This window comes from Telopea speciosissima, chromosome 3 (genome assembly GCF_018873765.1).
Source record: "Telopea speciosissima isolate NSW1024214 ecotype Mountain lineage chromosome 3, Tspe_v1, whole genome shotgun sequence".
Classification (NCBI taxonomy): Eukaryota; Viridiplantae; Streptophyta; class Magnoliopsida; order Proteales; family Proteaceae; genus Telopea; species Telopea speciosissima.
In genome coordinates, this window is record NC_057918.1 from 69,886,545 (window position 1) to 69,908,666 (window position 22,122).

At 39.5% G+C, this 22,122-nt stretch overlaps 2 protein-coding genes across 2 annotated transcripts in view; one reads left to right on the plus strand and one right to left on the minus strand.

Annotated features, from left to right (window-relative positions):
* The window catches only part of LOC122654057 (non-lysosomal glucosylceramidase), a 42,989-nt gene extending 42,165 nt beyond the window's left edge, over positions 1-824 (plus strand). The window contains exon 18 of the mRNA XM_043848026.1: positions 96-824. Within this exon, the coding sequence (XP_043703961.1) occupies positions 96-354 (259 nt within the window). The 3' untranslated portion in view covers positions 355-824. The remainder of the gene's footprint in view (positions 1-95) is intronic.
* A 3,257-nt stretch (positions 825-4,081) lies between these two features.
* LOC122656695 (60S ribosomal protein L18a) lies at positions 4,082-7,118 on the minus strand. Its single transcript, XM_043851308.1, has 4 exons — positions 6,993-7,118; positions 6,668-6,783; positions 6,456-6,519; positions 4,082-4,569 (listed from the first exon to the last, which is right to left on the minus strand). Exons 1-4 carry the CDS (start codon positions 7,005-7,007, stop codon positions 4,228-4,230), a joined length of 537 nt encoding a protein of 178 aa, XP_043707243.1. The 5' UTR covers positions 7,008-7,118; the 3' UTR covers positions 4,082-4,227.
* Positions 7,119-22,122: the final 15,004 nt, after the last annotated feature.

Below are 22,122 nucleotides of genomic sequence, written 5' to 3' on the forward strand. Positions count from 1 at the left end.
GTGTGTTTCTTTTACTTGTGCTTGTTACTATTATTCGGCTTTACTCAATTAAAAGTTTTGTTTGAGATGATCTTAATGTGTTATTGTTTGTGCAGATACTGGTTCCAAACTCCTGAAGGCTGGACAATTGGTGGGCACTACCGTTCCTTGATATATATGAGGCCTCTTGCTATTTGGGGCATGCAGTGGGCGCTGTCTGTGCCGAAGGCAATTCTTGAGGCTCCCAAAATCAACATGATGGACAGAATCCACATATCTCCCCACAGTGCAAGAGCAGCCTACGACTCAGGCGTCAGGAAAGTAGCCCCCAAAGCAAGCTGTTTCAGCAACTCAGTTTTCAACTGTTCATGCTGATTGTTAACCATGAGAAAATGTGCAGTTGTAGGTAACATTTAGTAGAGAAAGGTTTGTCTAACCTATGCTGCTCCCCAAAAGCTTCCAGCAATAGAAAATAAATTGCTGGGGGGAAGGGTTGGGAGGCTAGTCTCTTCATAAGCCTGTAATAAAAGGCTAGGTCATTTACATCTAGCATTGTAGAATAGCTATGTTTAAAAATATTAAATATAAACGAGCATTGTCCATGTAAACAATAGTTCATCAATAGCCATCATTTTTAGGACACCATTAGCCTAATCTTATTTGCCACTGCCATTTATATAGAGGAGTGTCTAAAGCTACCTGGGTTTGACTGTTGGAGGGAAGACGCAAAGACATAATTGAACAGAGTATGTTTTTCCTCCTGTATAATTCCAGGTGTAATGGAGACTGCCAGTTGTGAAAGGATCATGGATATAAGAAATACTTTCTTGAGGTTTCTTTTTGTAGGTTTGATGATTCTCCTCCTGCTTTGGAGTTTGGTCTGATCATGTATCATAGCATATCAATAAAAAAATGTATCAATTCGATAGTAAACCCTACCACTCTGACCCAGCGACAGGGAAGAACATGAGGCAACAAATACCTAATTAGCATGCTCTATTATGCATTAATTCTTCATTTTCTGTATCCATGGTTGTACTTTACACCAGTAAAATGCTTTTGCAGTTGAGCTATGAGAGATGCAGTCTGACGGCAGAATATAATGAAAACCTACCAGACGAAGATGCAATAATTCATTGTCCAATTTCAGGACCCAGGAACAATGAAGGGGAGACCAAAATTTCATGGTCGATGCCCCATTCAGTGTTCACTGTTCCCTCTCTGGGAAGCAGTGCAAGCTAGTTAAAGTCCAATGAGAAGTTAGACATCAGGACCTAAATATCCTCCAGGATGGGCGCTTCTATCCCAAACAGTTTAATCCTCTTTTTCTCTCTTTGGAACATCTTTTGTGCATCAAAGTGTTTCTGGTGCTGGGGGGATATATACTGTGGTCATGGATGGATAAGGTATTAAAGCTCTGAACTCCCCAAATCTTAGGAGGCAATTCATGCATCACAAGCAATGCCAAGACCATTTCTCTCTCTGCACAATTGTTGGGTCAATTCTCCTATCTCTTTAGGTCTTTGTCCCTTTAGATGCCGCTATAAAGCATCTGGTCAACGTCCATATTTTCATGTTTTGGACATTGTACCATGTGTCCCTTCGAAGTAGCTGTCCCATTTTCACCATTATTGGAGCATTTTGTATAGTGCCGCAGCAAATGTGATGAACGAAGATCACTGACAAGTGAACTGGATTTCTTGTTGCAGAAGAAAGTCAGAAAAAGAGTTGTTGAAGAGAGTAACAATAGTTCCATACCGCAATCATGGAATCGCTCATCCCTTTATTTACTCTTCGTACCATTGTGCACTCTTTTACTTGTTCCTTGGGGATAGGGATGAGGCCACATGACCACATCACCAACATTTTACCCTTAAACCACGCTCTACATCTTGACTTGATCCAACTATTATCATTTTTCTTCAGGTTCTAATTCCTCAAGCCAACCTGAGGTTTGGCAAATGACCACCGTTTCAAAATCAGATCGGTTGAATTGCCCGATTAGGATCCAAATCATCCATGGTCGGTTCTAATTCCAGTTGACTTGATATGGTCAATTCTTGGTCCAAAACCTTAGAATCATTAAGTTTTCAGATATGAGGGTCAATCGGTTGGTCCAGGTCAGTTTTGGTCAGGCCTAATTGGTCCCCCATACTTTAGGAATCCACACCGTGATCGGACCATTTAAGTAATCGGTCCTTATAGGCTAGGCATAGTCCTATTCATAAATGGTCGGTCAAGTACCGGTCTATAATCGAGCTCGTACCAAATGGGCTATAAATGAGCTAAATGTGCTTATACTAAATGGGCTACAATTGGGGTATGCAAGTTTGGTCCTATAGCTTCTAACAAGATTCAAGTCTTTTTTAAGATGTGTTGGGATTTGGGAAATTGTGATTTGTGTCAACTATGACATTAGCCTCCTTTGTTTATAATAGTTTGAAGTAGGGTCACAGTAGGGTTACAATAAATAACAAGAAAAGACTATACTACCCCTGTACCCATGTTACACCCATACCATTGTAGAACTATACTACCAGATTGTCACACCATACAAATATTACAATACGCCCCCTTCAAGTTGGTGCATAGATCACACATGCCCAATTTGCACAAAATATGATGAAATATTGTACTGCCAAGTCCTTTTGTGAGGACATCTGCTAACTGTTCACTAGACTTCACAAAAGGAGTGCAGATAAGACTTAGCTCTAGCTTTTCATTGATGGAGTGACGATCAATCTCAACATGTTTGGTGTGATAATGTTAAACTGGGTTATAAGCAATACTGATTACGGACTTGTTGTCACAGCATAACATCATGAGAACACAAATAAGGAGACCTAAATCGCAAATAAGGCCCCTGAATCCATAATAGCTCACAAACATCATGTGCCATGGCAAAAAAATCTGCCTCTGCACTTGACCGAGCCACCACAGTTTGCTTTTAACTGCGCCAGGTAACAAGGTTGCCGCCAACAAGGATACAATATCCAGATGTTGACCTCCTGTCATATGGTGAACCAGCCCAATGTGCATCAGTAAAAGCCTCAACACGCATGTGATCACGAGATGAAAAAAGAATACCCTTCCTTGGAGTTGATTTCGGAAACCTAAGAATCCAAAAAACAGCTTCCATATGAGAGGCACAAGGGTCAAGCATGTTTTAGCTCACCAGACTCGCAACATAAGCAATATCCGACCAGGTATGAGACAAATACCAATTATTTTTGGAGAACTTTAATGAGGTCAATGAAAGGAAATTGAAGAAAAAAAAATATATTTGAGAAAAACAAGAACCAATTGTTTTGGGGGATCATGCGAATCTTACTCGTTCTCCAGGTTGAGATGGTGGAATTCATGAAGTTCGCAAACAGAGAGACTGAATGGGAACTCTTATCACTTTTTGTTAGATATTAAAAGCTTTATGGATTCTTTTTGGGTTGTAAATATTATCAAACAGCCTAAACACCTAATACAACAGCCAGCTCATACTAGGACAAAACATATATCATCTTCCTGTATGTCATATACTATTCCTATTATGTTTTAATTTATCTTTACTTCCCAAAAAAACAAAAAGACTGAATTGGGGATTTATGTTCTGTTTGCAGTTCACACAAAAATTGGGGATTTTTGTTCTGTTTACAAACGTGACAATTAGACAGTGCTAAAAGAGTCAAAAATCGGGGATGTGATGTCAAATAAACACGAAATAGCCGTACAGACCGCAACATCACTAAGCATCCTATCATCACCCAGAAGATAGTGAGGGCTGCCATCCAGATTTACAACAAAAAGACTGGTCATATTCCTTACTTGACCATATTTGGCACTCTTTCAAAGCGGGCAAGTGAAATCAAAAGGCAATTCCTAAATAGGAAATCGATTCAAGCCCCCTGGCCACAACCGTAATCACTTCTGGGGAGAAAACCTAAATCCCTTGAATTTATAAAGCCTAGTTGCCTTTCAACTAGGACCAGGATTGCAATTCTACAATATCCAACTTCGAAGTACTGATGAAGATATCTTATCATCAAACCTGTACACTTTACCACAGTGAAAGTTTCAAAGGAACAAACCAAATGGCATTAGCTGTTGAATCCATCAAAAGCTACATAATGGAAAATTATGGAGTCATATTACTCAAAAACACTTGTCCAACAAAAGTAAAGAGTTAAAACTGGTAATAATAAAGTTTCAAATGCAAATAACAAAACTTAAGAATGCATGAATCCATCCCACCCATTACATAAACAAGTTGGGCTTCGTGGCCTTGTATGTGGTTTTGAGCTTCCTGGTTGGAGGCCTAACTTTCCTGAAGACCAAGGGGAACTTGATTTTAGCGTTATGAAACTGCTTTGTACTCTCTCTCTTGCAAAGACTCGCTGGGATGGTAGCCGTTTTGATAATTTGGATGCATGGAAACCTTACCCTGTGGCGAGATGCCATCTCATTGTACATATCCTCAACAGCACCATTAAGTGTGGTGTCTCGGTATTCCTTGTACATATTGTGATACCCAGTTCTGCTTTGGTACCGTAACCAAATCCCATAATTCTTGATCTTGGTTGGGTTCTTCTCAAAGATCTGCAGTTGGAAACAAATCAGAACCATTACAAGACCATAAACAGTCTCTGAACAGGGTTTCAAGAATCGGCAAATCAAATAAGGAATCGCCCAATTCAGATAGGAATAGGCAGTCACCGATCCCGATTTCCAGTTCCTCAATAAAAAACACCAAAATCGTTGGAATATTCCTCAGATCTGGCAATTCTAGGGTTTTTCGGACCAATTCAAGCCGATTACAATCCAAATAGAATCGGAATCGGCACTGACTGCGTCAATCACCGATTACATGCTTTAAAGCCACGTCTCTGAGAACAAAGAGAAATCAAATCCAAAACCAAACCGCCCCCCTCCCCAAAAAAAAACAAAAAATAAAACTTACAATGGAGACGAGTCAAAAGAAAACAGAAAATGAAGCATATGTGTTAATAACAAGGCAAAAAAAAGGCAACTCCAATTCGAAGGAGTACTTTTACACATACTCATTAAACCCCTGACACAAATCTATAAAGGATTTGTAGTCAAATGACATCAAAAGCCAAAGTTGGACCATGAACTATAGTTTGCCATCCACTTTTCTGATTGTACTGAGTCAATTAGGAACATGTGGCTTTTGCAATGTGAACAAACCTGAGATATAACAGATGAACAGCATTGCAACAGCAAGGAAATTTATTAAATATTGTAATCCATAACATTTCCAAAAGCCAACGTTCTGAACAGGATCTAATTTGATGCATTCCAGTTACTTGAATGCTAGGAAATATATTGTCTGGCAGACTGGATCCTTTTATAATAAGAGTTTATTTTATCCCTCAATCTAGAGGAATAGAACAATATTGACTGAATATACATAGCAGGACTTTGCAAGCATACACGAACACATTCCATCCCTGATCATTATATTGATAATTTCGATATTCTAATTTTCCATAAAAGATCCAAAATTGACGATCATGAAAAGCCAAAAAAAAAATATTCAAAATACTTAATCAAAAATTAATTTAAATTAACAGCATTACAAAAAATGTAACTTGTGTTTCTAAGATCTAAGGAGCTTCTCAATCTAGATAGAAAAAAAGATTAAGAAAAAAGAAGGAAGGATACGATAAGTATAAAAATAATTTTTTACGAAAAAAGTAAAAAAATCAGAAGTTTGAGCTATTTCCAACACAACATATGTTAATAAAAAAAAAAAAAAGACTTCAACGACGAATAACTGTAGAGAGTACCCTTAAGATAAAAACTAAAGGAAGCCAATTTCCCAGGTATCTTTAAAAACAAAATGCAGATTTATGAGGGACAATCTACAAACCAAAAAAAATGAGGCAAAATACCTGTATTTTGTATCATTGGATTGTTTTTTCTGTTTATATTTAAGGATTTAGGGCAGTTCCCTGAATTAAAACATGATGAAACATGTCAAACCACAAGTTAAGGCTGCCGCATCAAGTCTAGGCTGGGTGAAATTGAGTACTCGCACGTAAATTGCTCAATGCAAGACCCATTGGATCAGCCAAAGCAAAACCTTTACAGTAGCAAATGGCAGGCTTAGAACTTGCCCCTTTAGCAACCAAAGCTAACATCTAAATAAAGGCATAGATGAATCATGGCTTTTAGTATTTGGCCTTTCCTTCAAGTGACCTTAAGACCCATGTCAATAAATCGTCAGAGGTTAAGGCTTAGGTGTATGTTTTGTACCACGGAAATCATCAATGAAACGAAACCAGACCATGTTCAGGTTTTCATTCATCTTATTACATAACGTACACTGAAGGCAGAAAAAAACATAGCACTACGAAGCCCACGACTCTTCAGTTTTCATAACTAACCAAAAGCAACATATAAGTGAAGTACCAGCTCCCAACAGTGGTTGGGTAACTGTAAGGGTGAGAGAAGGCATTTACCTCGTTGATAGCAAGGACTTGTCCATTGCTCTTCTTGACCTTCTTGAGCTTCCTCAAGAAATACCTACGTATTAAGAAGATACGAAAAGAACGATCAATCAATACAATTACCGAAGAGTTAGACAAACTATAACATCAAACTAACAGATTTCCAAGTTGCAGCCCAATCGTAATTTCATTAAAATATCTAGGGCTTTAAAAATTTAGCTTACCAGAACTTCGATTTGGCACGAACCTCGTTCGTTGCCCATAATTTCATCCTATAGATCTTTGGATGCTCGTCTGTCGCGGAAGGGAGACCCCTCCCCACCACCTGATACTGGTGAAACTGAACAAGAAGAAAAAAACCAACGTAATTAACACCATTTCAGACGAACCAGATACGGTCAAGAAGTTTGGTTCTGCTGAGAACTGAAACCCATACTAGCTCGACGATTGCATGCATTTTTTTAGATCTAAAAAATCTTCAAAGAATGAATAATAACGCTGAGAGGGAGAAAAAAAATACGAAATTTCACAAATCTGTGAGATGCTAACCCTGAAAGTCACCATTTCTGCAACTACTGCAAAGAGAGGTTTCGCACCACTGTGAGTTCTCTCTGAAGTGATCGTAACCGGCTAAAATGCTAAAGACGGCTTGCTTCCTATCATATATCGGGCTCGCGAAGAAACCCTAACGAATTAATGAAGAGAAGAGTAGTGATTGCATGATATTGATTCACATGAGACCGCATTTCGAATCGACGGTGAGAGAATGATGATTCTACATTAACGTTTGAAAAAAAGGGAAACCGCTTGTCTGATTTTAGGTGAAATTACTCGATTACCCACATTTGGATTTCCATTTAAAAAACTATACATTCAGTGTTTTTGGTTTACAAAACTACCCAAAACAAAACGGTGATTCCTCTTTATCCATGTATGTTTTTAGACTTTTATACCCTTGAATTCCTTCATCCTTCGTTGGGCTGTGCCGCACACATCCCTAGGCGTGCACCGAGATGTGCGCCACAGCTCAACCACTGGATGCCCCCTAGCAACACCCTGGGCATTGGGCTCCCTAGAGACGATCCTGATCCATATTCATCACCCTTCCCTAACCTTCCCTGCAATCCAGCCCTAGTGATGCATCACCCCCACTTCCTCTTTTTTTCCTTCCCCGCATTCACTCACCTTTCCCCCTGCCTTCCCGCCTCTCTAGTCCTTGCTTTAATGCCTTGTCCTCGCAACCATTCCGCTCTCCTCCTCCTGCAACTTCTTCTTCTTCAGCAGCCTCAATCTTCGATCTTCTGCATACCACCAACGAAGAAAAAATGCAAAGACTAATTAAGAAGTTGTGGGATCTCAATGAATCGCCTGAGCGGAGGAGTGAGGAGTGAGGAGGAGTCGGAGGGTTGTTTCGTAGATGAAGACAATGAAAAGGGGAAAGGGGTTAGGCGATGGGACATGGCAGGAGCGGTTACATGGGGCGGAGTAACAAGGGGTCGCCAAGTGAGCATCGAAGGGGGTGCTTGCAGAGAAGGTAGAATAGGGGTGGGGAATGGATCGGGGTGCGACTTGAGAAGGGTTGGAGTTGCAACATTGATGGGGGTTGCGGAGAAGGTAGAACAAGGGTGGGGACTACTTGCAAAGAAGGGAGAAAGGGGCGGGGGCGAGGTGGGGGCAGGTGGTGTTGTAGAAGAAGAAGGAGCGGGAGGAAGCCTCCAATAGATGGACACCACATGGTAGGGACTCAAGCTCAACGCCACGTAGGCAAGCCCACACATGATCAGTTTGAGGCCACGAGGAAGATCATGACTGCAACTTTCCATGTGGCTAGCCAACTTGGTGTTGGATGTGTCCATCAAACCTGGTTTAATAATAAAACGTTTATTTTTTTTTACGCATGAATTTTTATTGGGCTTGTAAATTGTTTGATGGGTCTATGTCAAAAAAATAAAAAAGTTGTTCCATGGGTTTTTCACCCAAACGGTTCTCAGTTAAGGACAGGATCGGACACCCCATTCATATGGTCGTCATATTATATGTTATCAAAAATGAGTTTTCAATGCATAAATGTTTTCTTTTGGGTAGAAGTGCATAAATGTGGGTACACATACTGCGTGTGTATAGAAAAGAATCTTGCATGTGCTACTGTCAGTTGTGTGAGAACAAGAATCGTACTTGTCATTTGAACCTTGACCTGAGAGATCATAATCATTGCAATGTTAGGTCACTTATTTTGGAAAACCAATAGTTGGCGTCCTATGGACTATATATCGGCATATTGTATACATGATCACGTGTTGTTAATGAAAGAGATGTTCAACATGGAATCCACTACAATTAATTCGAGAATATAAAGGAGAGAAAAAATATGCGATTGATCGAACAGAAATCTAGTATCAGTGGCATTTTTGTAAATTGTTTATAATTTTTTTATGACATAAATTATAATATATTATTTATTGAAATTATTTCAAACGTTTTATGTCGTCCAATCTTAATCACAGAATCTCTAGAACATGCGTGTACGATGAATTGGGGTTTGACAATATTTATTTACATGTCCTATAATTCATTACGGGATATTGGATTAGTGGAAGGTCTTATTTACGAATTAAAGAGTTTATTTGTGCACGACAATTATTGGGAATATTAATTGGTTAATTATTTTTTCAATATGATAAGTAGGATGCACATCCTTAACTTATTGTTATTGCTATATTTAAATAGATAGAAATCCCTTTTAGATTCTACCTTTTTCCATTATGGAAGCAAATGTGTTACACAAAATTAGAAAGTGAAGAATTTCATCAATTTAGTAACACTTTGGTTTTTGCAAACCATACTTGAGAAAGAGAAAAATTGGCAAAGTATGAAGTTAGGAAAGTGTACTTGGCTAAGCAATCTTTCTCTCTCCCAAGTCTTCTCTTCTCCACTCCTCTTCTCTTGAGGTGTGAGTGTGTGTGAGTGTTTTGTGAAACCCAAGAAATTGGTGAGCGGTGCTCTACTTTGTTTTGCGAATAATTGACGATGATAAAGTGTTGATCAAGCCAATCCATCTCTTGCATCGATGTAGAAGAACTATTATCTGGAGGACGAGCTTCACTTGCGGCTCTAAGGTAACCAAACTTTTCCTGTATAAATTTTTGTTATCCGAATTTGAATGCAAAGCGATGTTCTTCAATCCATTCCGCTCCACCATTGGATTCAAACCAACACTTGGGACTCTCAAACAATGCTAACTATAAATTAGTTCAATGGTTCCCACTCGGATCTCCTGCCCAAACTCCAAAGTAAGTATTTCATATGAGCTCAGGACTACATGAACTTGAGGCTTACGTGAACTCAAAACATTCCTTCCTCGTCCAATAAATACAACTACAATAATCGAAGTACACAGGTGAAATCATATAATCTTAAGCCTACCGCTCTTTATACTCTTGCTCTATTATTGTTTCTTTGAGATTTGACTTAGGCATCAGAGAGTCCCCCCCCCATGCTCACTCTGATTAGCTCTTCTACCGTATTTCTTGTGTCACACCCCGAACCCCCTTGGGAGGATTCGATGGCTGACCCGAATACCCGATGTATTCGGAGACCACCAGAATCCAGATGCAGTAAATACACGTCACAAGCACAACATAATTTCAAGATAACACGTGTTACATTGATCAGAGCGTAGGGAAAGTAAAGTGCTATAAGTTTTATACATATTATTTACATTGAAAATCTCAATAGTCCGATATTCTAGGTTTACAACCATCGATCCCACACACAACTATTCTAAGACACATACTATGAAAACTCTTTCACAAAAAAGGATAGTATTAAGCAAAAAAAAAAAAAGTTAACGCCACATCATCAGTCCATGTTCTCCAAGTAATCTTTTTTGCCACAAACGCATTCACCTGCAGGATAACCTAAAAGAAAATATTCCACAGGGGTGAGCTCCACTGAGCCCATCAAGTAAAAGATAGACCACACACACACAAGCATGAATCCTAAATGCATGGGTTCAATTTTAATCTTAATTTTCACCTAACAAACAAATGCCTAAGTCGGGTCTGTGCTGCGCCAACAACTTGGGAAACATTCTCGGTTCCTTTTTAACCTCCCTGAGACGTAACCTCAACTGTTGTATGGAACTCACATCGGTCGTTGGTATTATATACCTTCCCGTGGGTAGACCCCGATAATCATAGCCAGGACCCCATCTCGGCGTACTTCACACTCCTCAGTGATAGGGAGCTATGATCACCCAACACCTGAACCCCTGTTGGTAAGGGTTGTAGCATCAAGGATTGACATTCCTAGCCATATGCAGTCTAAATGGCATAGTACGAGGTGTACAGTGCTCTCGCATCCCATACTACGGTACACCATACCTCTTGTTTCCAAGCCGACTACAACATCTAATCTATCACAAGCATTCACATTGCCAACCATTCCACATCATATCATTCACAATCATAAGTTATAGACAATGAAATCAATAAATATCATAAATAAAACAGAAATAACACATGCAAAGGATTACTGGCAATTGTATCTAAAAATTGAATTAAACGTTCTTAAAAACAATCAAAGCCTACCCCCACTTACCTTGTTATACTTGCGACTAAGAAATCAGGTTATGCTTTATTTCGGTTGCCGGTACGATTCGACGATCGAAAGGTAAAGTCCTACGAATATTTAATCACACCCGATGTTAGAAAGCGTAAAAAACTTATGTGGAGTCCCAGGATTACTTCGTGGTAATGTTGGATAAGGTCTAGGACGTGTTCATGAGTGAAACAGCATCTCAGGTTGATGCAGCAATCAACCGGAACATCAACCTGAGATGGTAGCAGCTAAAAACTGAAACAGTTATTCTCCAGTTGATGAACTAGTCAACTAGGACACCAACCTGAGATATAACAGGTGTAAAAACTGAAGTAGCATTCTTTGGTTGATGACCCAATCGACTAGGACATCGACTAGAGATGCACAACAACCCAAAAATCGCAAGAAACAGAATTTTAATGGGGTTTTGAGCCAGATTTTCATTCAATTGATCAAGGAATATTGTCCACATGATCATTACCATGATATGGACCCATCTTACGATCCAATTACAAGGGTGAACAGGGTTCAAGAATTTGAACATTATCAATTTCAGAAATTTCTAAATTAGTTGGCTATGGAAATCGATAGGAAACTATATCCAGGTTTTAATTTCAGAAACCGGTTGAGCATATGTAAAAGAACGAGTCAGTAAATCAAGTATTTCATAGAGTTTGACATCTATATGGGTAGAGAATGAATTCAATCATGGGATTCATCAGTAGGAAATGAAAATTAAAGAATTTCTCCTTTGATTTTAGTAAGGGTTGGACTTAAGAACACAATTTATAATGGTTTGAGGTGATGGGGGTAGGAAGCTTACCCAAGGTCGAGGGCTCGATCAAGGTAGGGATCTCCTTCAGCCTTTCTCCCTCCTCTTCTGCTTCTCCTTTGCTTCTTTTCTTTTCTCTTCTTTTCCTTTCTTTTCTCTTTGTTTTTCAAACGTTTGGAATAGTACAGGTGAGTGGATTTGTAGTGGAATAAATTTTATTTTCTTTTACCTAGTTTAAACATGAGTCAGTTGGGTGGGGTTTAGATAGGATTTAGTTTTTAAGTCGGTTAGAAGAGTGTGGAAATGGGATTAGATAATATAATAATGTGAATGACTAGTTTAGATAGATTTATAATTTGTTGTTGTTTTGTTATTTTTTTTAAATTAATTCTCTCATAGGGTCGGTTTAGATTTAGATAAGTCTTGTTTGTTTAATATCCTAATGACTCCCATAAACCGACTCCATCCCTAATTGCTAGATTTGTCATTTAGTGTAGGTTTTTGTTTGTTTATACATTAAAACGATCCTTACACAGATATTTGGATTTTGTGGGCCCAATGGGTCCTAGAATGTTGGGGAAAACATTTCAAGCCATTAATCGGGATGCAACGATGAGATCCCCGATCCAAAACAATGGGCCCCATGTCTTTAGAACAAAATTCGCGGTGGTAGAATTCTCTGGTCGATGCAGCAATCGACTAGTACATCAACCTGAGATTTCTGTCTTCATTTTCTTCGTGTTGGAACATCCAAAAGTCGATGTGTTTCGTATGCGAACCCACACGAACATATTTATAAAACTAAGAAATACCCCTCACATGTTTAGAGTCAAATACCATGATTTATACAATAGATTTTGTAAATTTTGAAATTGTATGGGGGGTATGCGTCATTTTGTCGGCAAGCAATGTGTTACCACCGGGATTCCTTCTTCATCTTCTACTCGTTCGAACATAAATCAATACTCCTTATCGCACACGATGACACGACTTCGGGTTCGAAATCTACATTCGGATTCGGGTTAGGGTTCGGGTCAAAAATTTGCCAAGCCGTAACATCTTGGCTCTCTACTTGCAAGTTCACCTAAGGAGGATCTCCGTTACAATAGTGATGATGGGATTAAAATATGAAAGAGAATAAGCAATGGATAAGAAATAAACTATGGGTAATATCGTAGCTATGAAAAGGGATTATAGAAAAGGGGAACATAGTAATGATTAAAATAAATTTTTTTTTTTAATTTTCATATTTTCATTTAAATATTATATTATTCCTTGTGTCAACTACATCATTCTGTTGGATGTAAGGTTTATGTATCCATCAAATCCAATTTAATTTGATTAAATTAATTAATTTAGTTTTATTTAATTATGTGTTTATCATAATTGTATATTGCATCTGCCCAATTCAAACCGTTTTGTTCACAACTACGGATAGATTTGGGCAATATGTTCTATGGTTGCTATATTTTACATTCGTACAATAATGATTGGACCACAATATAAATATAGACACATTTCGTGTTGAACATGATCCACGGGGATTCCCGAATCATTCACCATCAAGTTGTAGTTGCAACGGGAATCTCTGGTAGTTATTTTCTCTGTACTTGAGAGACACTTGCCATTTTATTTATGTTCTGTATATTTGTGGTGTGTCAATGGTTGATGTCTACCGAAAGGACTGACTATATATCGGCCGCTCGGTGTGCACAATGTAAATAGTTATGGATGTGATGCTCAATAAAATTTCCACTGCCCGTAAAGGGAGAACACCAAAAAAGAGAGTAAACGGATTTGATTGTGCCAAATCCAAGGCCTTGGTATTTTGTAAAGTGTTTGCAAAGAGTATTTTATTTTATTAATATTAAATTAAATGTATTTTGGAAAAGAATTTTCAAAGAGTTTTATGGCCAATTAAAGTCCTCCATACACTCGTGATAAATTATAATGGACCGAAATTGTGGCGGTGACATTTATTCCATGGTTGCAATTAAGGGTGTTAATTCTAGGCCCGGCCCGGTCCGGCAGCCCCGACCGAGCCCGCCCAGTTAAAGCCCGACCTGACCCGAGCCGATTACTAAACGTGTCGGCCTAGACCCGACATGTTTAGTAATCGGGCGGTCCCGATGTAAGGTCCTAGCCCGTCGGGCGCCCGACCGGACCGACCGATTCCAGGCCCGACCTAGACCGACTAGTTACAGCCCGACCCAGCCCATCCCTTTAACTTATAAACTTCCCCTCCCCTTCCCTCCAAATTTCCTGTTTTTGCTTGTTTCTTTGTTGGTCTTTGACATTTATTGGTTAGATACACTAACGTAGGTGAAATGAGGCTTAGTTTTTAGTTTTTAGATCTTACTTTGTTAGATGTGCTTCTATTTAGTGTTGTGCTGCAAATTTTTTTTCCCCTCTACTTACTTTATTAGATGTGCCTTCTATTCAGTGTTGTGCTGCTATTTTTTTCCCCTCTACTTACTTTGTTAGATGTGCTTCTATTCGATTTTGTGCTACTATTTTAGTTGGGATACGCTTTATTTAACTTTGAGTTGAGGTGTACCATGACTACCCAACGGTGTGATGGTTTGAACTTAAAATTCTGGTTGCATGTCAATTAGTAAACCCACATCGTTTAGAGACCGTTTAGAGTTAAACGGCTCATTAACCCGTTTTGAGCCCGGTTTAGACTCGTTTAGTCCGAATAAGGCTGCCCAAATTAAAGACCGAACACCGATCGACCGAAATGAAACCGTACCATGTCCGCCCAAGGCAAGCTTGAATGCCTAAACGGTCAGACACGGTGCAGCTTGTAAAATTGTTGAGGCACGACCAAGACCGACCGAGCTCGACCAGTTGACACCCCCAGTTGCAATGACCCATTATAGGTGTTAGTAGTGTGGGGAGAAAATGTAATAAAATTACTTACCGCAAGGGGTTTTTCAGGTTACGCCTTGGTAAGATTGTCCTTTATTACGATTTTGGATAAATTTTATCCTTATGTGTAATTTAGATTAATCTTATGGGCTACCCTTTAGGATCACACCACTTAGTTAGATATGGACCGTAGGTTTGCCACCTCCTCAATTAGGGCTCTATATATATAAAGAGACCTCAGGCCAAAGATGATTGATGATGATAGAGAAAAAATCATTAAAACAATTTGCACAAAATTGTGAGAGAGCTTAGAGAAAGAAAAAGAGAGTCTTCTTCTTCCTCAAGCACTATTGGCCATTGGACCTTGGGAGATCTTCTTCAAGTGTTGCATTCCTTTGGAGGAACACACCATTTGAGTGTTCTAGGTGACCTTGCTCTCCCCTTGAGGTTAGTACGTTAATATGTTTATTGAGATCCTTGCATGCTCATAAAAATTTTTATTACATGAAAATCCCATCGCTTCCATTGCCACTAACACATTCACTATTAAAAAAAAAGCCATCAATTATAAAACGGTTCCGAGTCAATTAACTGTGATTTTTTGTTCTGGAATTGGAATCGAATTGGGAAAAGAATCTATGAAATCAAAATTGGATAATTTCTTTACGGTGTGGTTCAATTCGATTCGATTATATACGAACGATTTCGATCCTAGTATTCAATTTCGATTCCATTTTGACACCCTTAGTATAGGCGTAGACCCACACCCCCTTCAGAGTTCTTTTTCCTTTATTTTAATTTCACTTTTTGTTTTCCACTATAACAAAAAAGAGCAAATTACATGTACCCCTGGTGTTTGAACAAATAACAGAAGCCCTTATCGTTAAGTTGAAACCGTTAGTTGAAGCTAAAATTTAAGAAATGGTCATATTACCCTTCAACAATATACATTGACCATTTTAACATATGTGACTTAACTCAAATCCATCTCCTCATTCATTCCAACCTCATCTTCCTTGTACGTTCGCCTATTCTTCTCCGGCCTCTCTTCTTCGGCGATTTGTGAACCAGTAGAGCAAGTCCGGGGATCTGCGATGGAGGTGCTTCACTCTCCACACCAGTGATATTCGAGAGAAGAAAGGGAGGAGCTCCACTCCAGCTCTACTCTACTACTGCTATAACGTCTCCAAATTGGTGCTGCTCTGATCTGCTCTACCGTCCTCTTCGGCAATTTACAAGGGAGGAGCTCTACTTTCCGCGTCGGCGATCTTCGAGGACATAAGAACTGGGACTCTCCTTTCCCTGTTCTTCTTTTAATGGAAAAAATCGAGCTCAGCTGTACGATCAAATAATGCTCTTCTCCCTGCTAGATTTTAGAGTAGATGAAGAAAGGAGAAGAAAGGCTCTAAGAGAGCCAAGAGTTCAAACACGATTTAGGAGTAATATGTTATGTCTCAAAACAAGAGACTAACATGCTTATATTGAAAAGAATATATAATTACACATAGGCCCTTGGCCTTATACAAATGACATAAAGAATACATAAAAGAGGGGTTATGTACATATATACCCTTGATACAACTATTCTTAACACTCCCCCTCAAGCTGGGTGGTATATGTCATACATACCCAGCTTGTCTAACATAGAACTAAAGTGATGAGAGCTAAGTCCTTTGGTGAAGATGTCTGCCACTTGTTCATTTGTCTTCACAAAAGGAGTACAAATAGTCTTAGATTGTATCTTCTCCTTGATAAAGTGTCTGTCAACCTCAACATGCTTTGTCCGTTCATGTTGAACTGGATTGTGAGCAATACTTATGGCTGCTTTGCTATCGCAATATAGACTCATAGGTTCAATCATCTCAAATCCCAATTCTTGAACAAGTTTCTTCAACCACAAGATTTCACACATACCATGAGCCATGGCTCTAAACTCTACTTCAGCACTTGACCTAGCTACAACAGGTTGCTTCTTACTTCTCCAGGTGACTAAATTTTCTCCAACAAAAGTATAGTATCCGAAGGTGGATCTTCTATCAAAAATAGACCCGGCCCAATTAGCATCTGTATATACTTCAATTCTTAAGTGATCATTCCTAGAGAAGAGAAGGCTCTTTCCAGGACATGACTTAAAATACCTGAAAATCCTGTAAACTGCATCAAGATGTCTTATCTTGGGTGCATGCATAAACTGACTCACCACTCCAATAGCGTAGGGTATGTCAGGTCGGGTGAGGGGAAGATAGATTAGCTTGCCTACTAATCTTTGATATTTTTCAGCATCCACAAGAGGTTCACCAAAATCTTCCCCTGGTTTGTAATTCTACTCAATAGGGGAGGAGATTGGTTTGCATCCTAAGTAGCATGTCTCTGTAAGTAGATCAAGAACAAACTTCCTTTGGCAAACATTGATCCCTTGCTTGGATCTTGAAACTTCAATCCTCAGAAAATACTTCAATGGACCGAGATTTTTATCTCAAACTGCCGAGCCAAATAAAGCTTCAGCTTTGAGATTTCAGCTTCACTGTTTCCCGTGACCACAATGTCATCAACATAAACAATGAGAGCTATAATAGTGCTGCCCTTCTTTTGTATAAACAATGTGTGATCAGCTTGACTTTGAGTATATCCATTTTGTAGGAGGGCTTGTCTAAACCTCTCAAACCAAGCCTTAGGATACTGTTTGAGTCCATAAAGAGCCATCCTAAGATGACATACTTTCCCATTGTCACCAGTATGCTTGAACCCAGGAGGAGAGTTGTCACACCCCGAACCCACCCCCTGGGAGGATTCGATGGCTAACCTGAATACCCAATGTATTCGGAGACCACCGGGATTCAGATGCAGTAAATACACGTCACAAGTACAACACAATTTCAAGATAATACGTGTTACATTGATTAGAGTGCAGGGTAAGTAAAGTGCTCTAGGTTTTATACGTATTATTTACATCGAAAGTCTCAACAGCCCGATATCCTAGGTTTACAACCATTGGTCCCACACACAACTATTCTAAAATACATACCATGAAAACTCTTCCACAAAAAAGGATAGTATTAAACATAAAAAATAAAAAGTTAACGTCACGTCATCAATCCCTGTTGTCCAAATAATCCTTTCTGCCACAAACGCATTCACCTGCAGGATCATCTAAAAAGAAAAAATTCCACAGGGGTGAGCTCCACCGAGCCCAGCAAGTAAAGGATAGACCACACACAAGTACATTCACATACAAAGCAAAAATCCTATATGCATGGATTCAATTTTAATCTTACTTCCACCTAACAAATAAATGCCTAAGTCGGGTTTGTCCTACGCCAACAACTCGGAAAACATTCTCGGTTCCTTCTTAACCTCCCCGAGACGTAACCTCAACTATTGTATGGAGCCCACTTCGGTCGTTGGTATTATATACCTTCCCTTGGGTAGACCCCTATAATCATAGTCAGGACCCCATCTCGGCATACATTACACTCCTCAGTGACAGGGAGCTATGATCACCCAACACCTGAACCCCTGCTGGTAAGGGTTGTAGCATCAAGGAATGACATTCCTAGCCATATGCAGCTTAAATGGCATAATACGAGGTGCACAGTGCTCCCGCATCCCATACTACGGCACATCATACCACTCATTTCCAAGCCGACTACGGCATCTATTCTAACACAAGCATTCACATGGCATATCATTTCACATCGCATTGTTCACGTTCATAAGTCATAAACAACAAAATCAATAAAATGTCATATATAACACAGGAATTAAATATGCAATGATTACTGGCAAATATATCTAAGAATGGAATTAAACATTCCTAAAAACAATCAAAGCCTACCCCCACTTACCTTGTTATACTTGCGACTAAGAAGTCGAGTTATGCCTCGTATCAGTTGCTGGTATGGTTTGACGAGCGAAAGGTAGGGCCCTACGAATGTTTATTCACACACAGTGTTAGAAAGCGTCAAAACTTGTGTGGAGTCCTAGGGTTACCTTGTGGTAAGGTCAGGTAAGGTCTAGGATGCATTTAAGAGTGGAACAGCAACTCAGGTTGATAAGGCAGTCAACCGGGACATCAACTTGAGACAGCATTAGGTGTAAAAACGGAGGCAACATTCTCTGGTTAATGATCTAGTCAACCAGGACATCGACCAGAGATAGCAGTAGCTAAACGACTGAGATAGCATTCTCTGGTTGATGACCCAGTCGACCAGGACATCGACCAGAGATGCAGCAGCAGCCCAGAATTGCAGATAAACATGGTTTTGATGGCAGTTTTTATCGGATTTTCATCAAATTCATCGGAGAATATTGCTCACACAATCATTTCTATGAGCTGGACCCATTTTATGATCCGATTACCTATGAAATTTGGGGAATTTAAGGTGGGTACAGCCATGGTTGCAGTCCTTGTTTTAATTTGGCATAACAACCATTTATGGCTGAAACAAGATCCCCCTTGGCTTGAATTCCAGCAGTAAGTGTGGGAGTTCGGTATTGAATAGATTATCTAATGCTAAGGTCAGAACTTACCTTGAAGTTGGGAAGCTAGGGATGGATTTATTCGATTCCATCATAAGCAAAGGAATTAAAAGAAATTATAAATCCAGGGAAGGATTAAGCATGAAAGGGTGGTTTTGGGTGGTGTTGGTTGATGAAGGAGAGGGGTTTTACCTTAGAGTAGGGGTCGACTGCAACAACAGTCCCTTCTTCAGCTTCCCTTCTTCTTCTTCTTCTTCTTCTCTTTTTCTTTCTCTTCTCCTTTGTTCTCTTTTCAATCGGTTAGAATAGTGTAGATGGATGAATTAGATAAGATAAGTTAGAATAGTGTAGATGGATGAATTAGTTAAGTTTTTAATAATTTTTTTATTAATCCTAACATGAGTCAGTTTTGAGTTTAGATAGAATTTAATTATTTAATATCTTAATATCTCAAATAACCGACTTAATACTAATTGCAAAGTTTTTCATTTAGCGGTGGGTTTTATTTGTTTATGCTTTAAGCCGACCCCAGCACAGATATTTAGATTTTGTGGGCCCCATAGGTCCTAGAATGTTGGGAAAAACATTCCAACCCATAATTCGGGACGCGGCGGCGAAATCCTCGACCCAAAACACTGGCCCTCGCGCCTCTAGGAGCAAAATTCGTGGTGGCAGAAATCTCTGGTCGATGCAGCAATCGACCAGTACATCAACTTGTGATTACTGTCTTCATTATCTTTGTGTCGGAACACCCAAAAGTTGATGCGTTTTGTATGCAAACCCACACGGACATAGTTACAATACTAAAAACACCTAATACGCGGTTAAGATCTCTTACCACAAGTTGTACATCTGTGTGTGGATCCCACAACCGCACGAGGGAGGTATCTATCATTTTGCTGACAAGCGGCGGGTTACCACCAGGATTCCTTCTTTATCTTCTACCCGTTCGAACATCAAATCAAAACTCCATAACGTACACGGTGCTATGACCTCGGGTTCTGGACCTACATTTGGATTCAGGTTAGGGTTCGGATCAAAATATGCAAAGCCGTAATAAGAGTGCATATATATCTCTTCTTTTAGGTCACCATGTAAGAATGCATTCTTTACATCAAGCTGGTACAATGGTAAATCAAGATTTGCAGCCATTAAGAGAAGTACACAAATGGAGTTGTGCTTGGCCACTGGAGCAAAGGTTTCTTGATAGTCAATGCCATACACCTGTGTATAACCCTTGGCTACAAGTCTTGCCTTATACCTCTCCACAGTACCATCAGACTTGAACTTGACTGTGAATACCCATCTGCATCCAACAAGGATTCTCCCTTTAGGGAGTTCAACAAGGTCCCAAGTGTGATTCTTCTCAAGAGCCAATATCTCTGTGTTCATTGCTTCTCTCCATTTTGGATCTGCCATAGCCTCTGCTACATTCTTGGGAATAAATATGGATGAGATAACCACAGTGAAGGCTATACCTGTAAGGGAGATAGAATCATAAGAAACAAACTTGGCAATAGGATTAGTACATGCCCGAGTTCCCTTACGGTGAGCAATAGGAAGATCTAAGTCTGAGGATATAGAAGTAGAGGAAGGTATACTTGTCTCGATGGATGGAGGCTCAGGATGCGGAGACGAAGAAGGATTTTGGCAGGTCTTCTTTATAGGAAGCCATGAAGAAGGATTTCTCCTGTCCTTCGTATACACCAGTAGCTCCCCCTGTTCTCTGTTCACCTGTGCACTAGGAGGCTCCCCCTCAACAATAGTATCCACAGAACTTTCTTTCCCTTATCAATTTGAAAAGGGGAAATAGGAATAAGAGAGGAGAAAGGAAATGAAACAAACTCGGGAACCTCTTCACCCTCAACACCACCACCAAGAGATGAACACTCCCCTTGAAGAGGTGACTGAAAATATGGTATGGTTTCAAAGAAATTGACATCTTTGGAGAGAAGCCACCGATGAGTAGGGGGTGATAGCATTTATACCCTTTGGAGGTGGAGAAATACCCAAGAAAGATGCACTTTTGGGCCTTAAGATCCAATTTAGTGCGGGCAGATTTGCTAATATGTACATATCAAATACAACCAAACACCCTTGGTGGAAGAGAGAAGGAAGAAGAACGTGAGGGTAAGACATCAAGAGGAACCTTGAAGTTCAAGACACTGGACGGCATATGATTAATAAGAAAGACAGCAGTGAGAAGAGCATCAAACTAAAAAGTTTTGAAACTTGCATGGTAAACCAAAGGGATCTAGCCACTTCAAGGAGATGGCGATTTTTTCTTTCAACCACCCCATTTTGTTGTGGGGTATCAACACAGGCCACCTGATGAATAATGCCATGGTCAGAAAAAAAGGTTTCCAAACCACTATGCATATACTCCCAACCTTTGTCAGAACGAACAATTTGAATCCGATTTTGAAATTGAGTATACACTAATTCATAAAAAATTTAAAATGCAATATAGACATCACTCTTGTGTTTCAACAAGTAAACCCAAATAACTCGAGAATAGTCATCAATGAAAGAAATAAGTAGCGAAAGCCACGCAAAAAGGTAACAGGGGAAGACCCCCAAACATCAGTATGAATAAGATGAAAAGGTGAAGTAGATCTATTACCATTAGATGCATAAACGGTTTTACAACTTTTGACAAATAGACAAGGTTCACAATGAAAAACATGAGTGACAGGAAAAGAAGTAAATAAATGTGGCAACAGTTTCCTCATAACAAAAAAAGAGGGATGCCCCAAACGACGATGCTAAAGCAAAATATCCTCCTGAGTACGTCCACCTTCTTGCCCACAAATATAGGATTGAGCTTGCACAACAGGGGAAGCACTAGTCTCCAAACCATATAAGCCATTAGTTTCACGACCACTGCCAATCACCCTCCTTGTCACCAAATCTTGAAAAAGACAATGGGTAGGAAAGAATGTGACAAAGCAGTTCAAA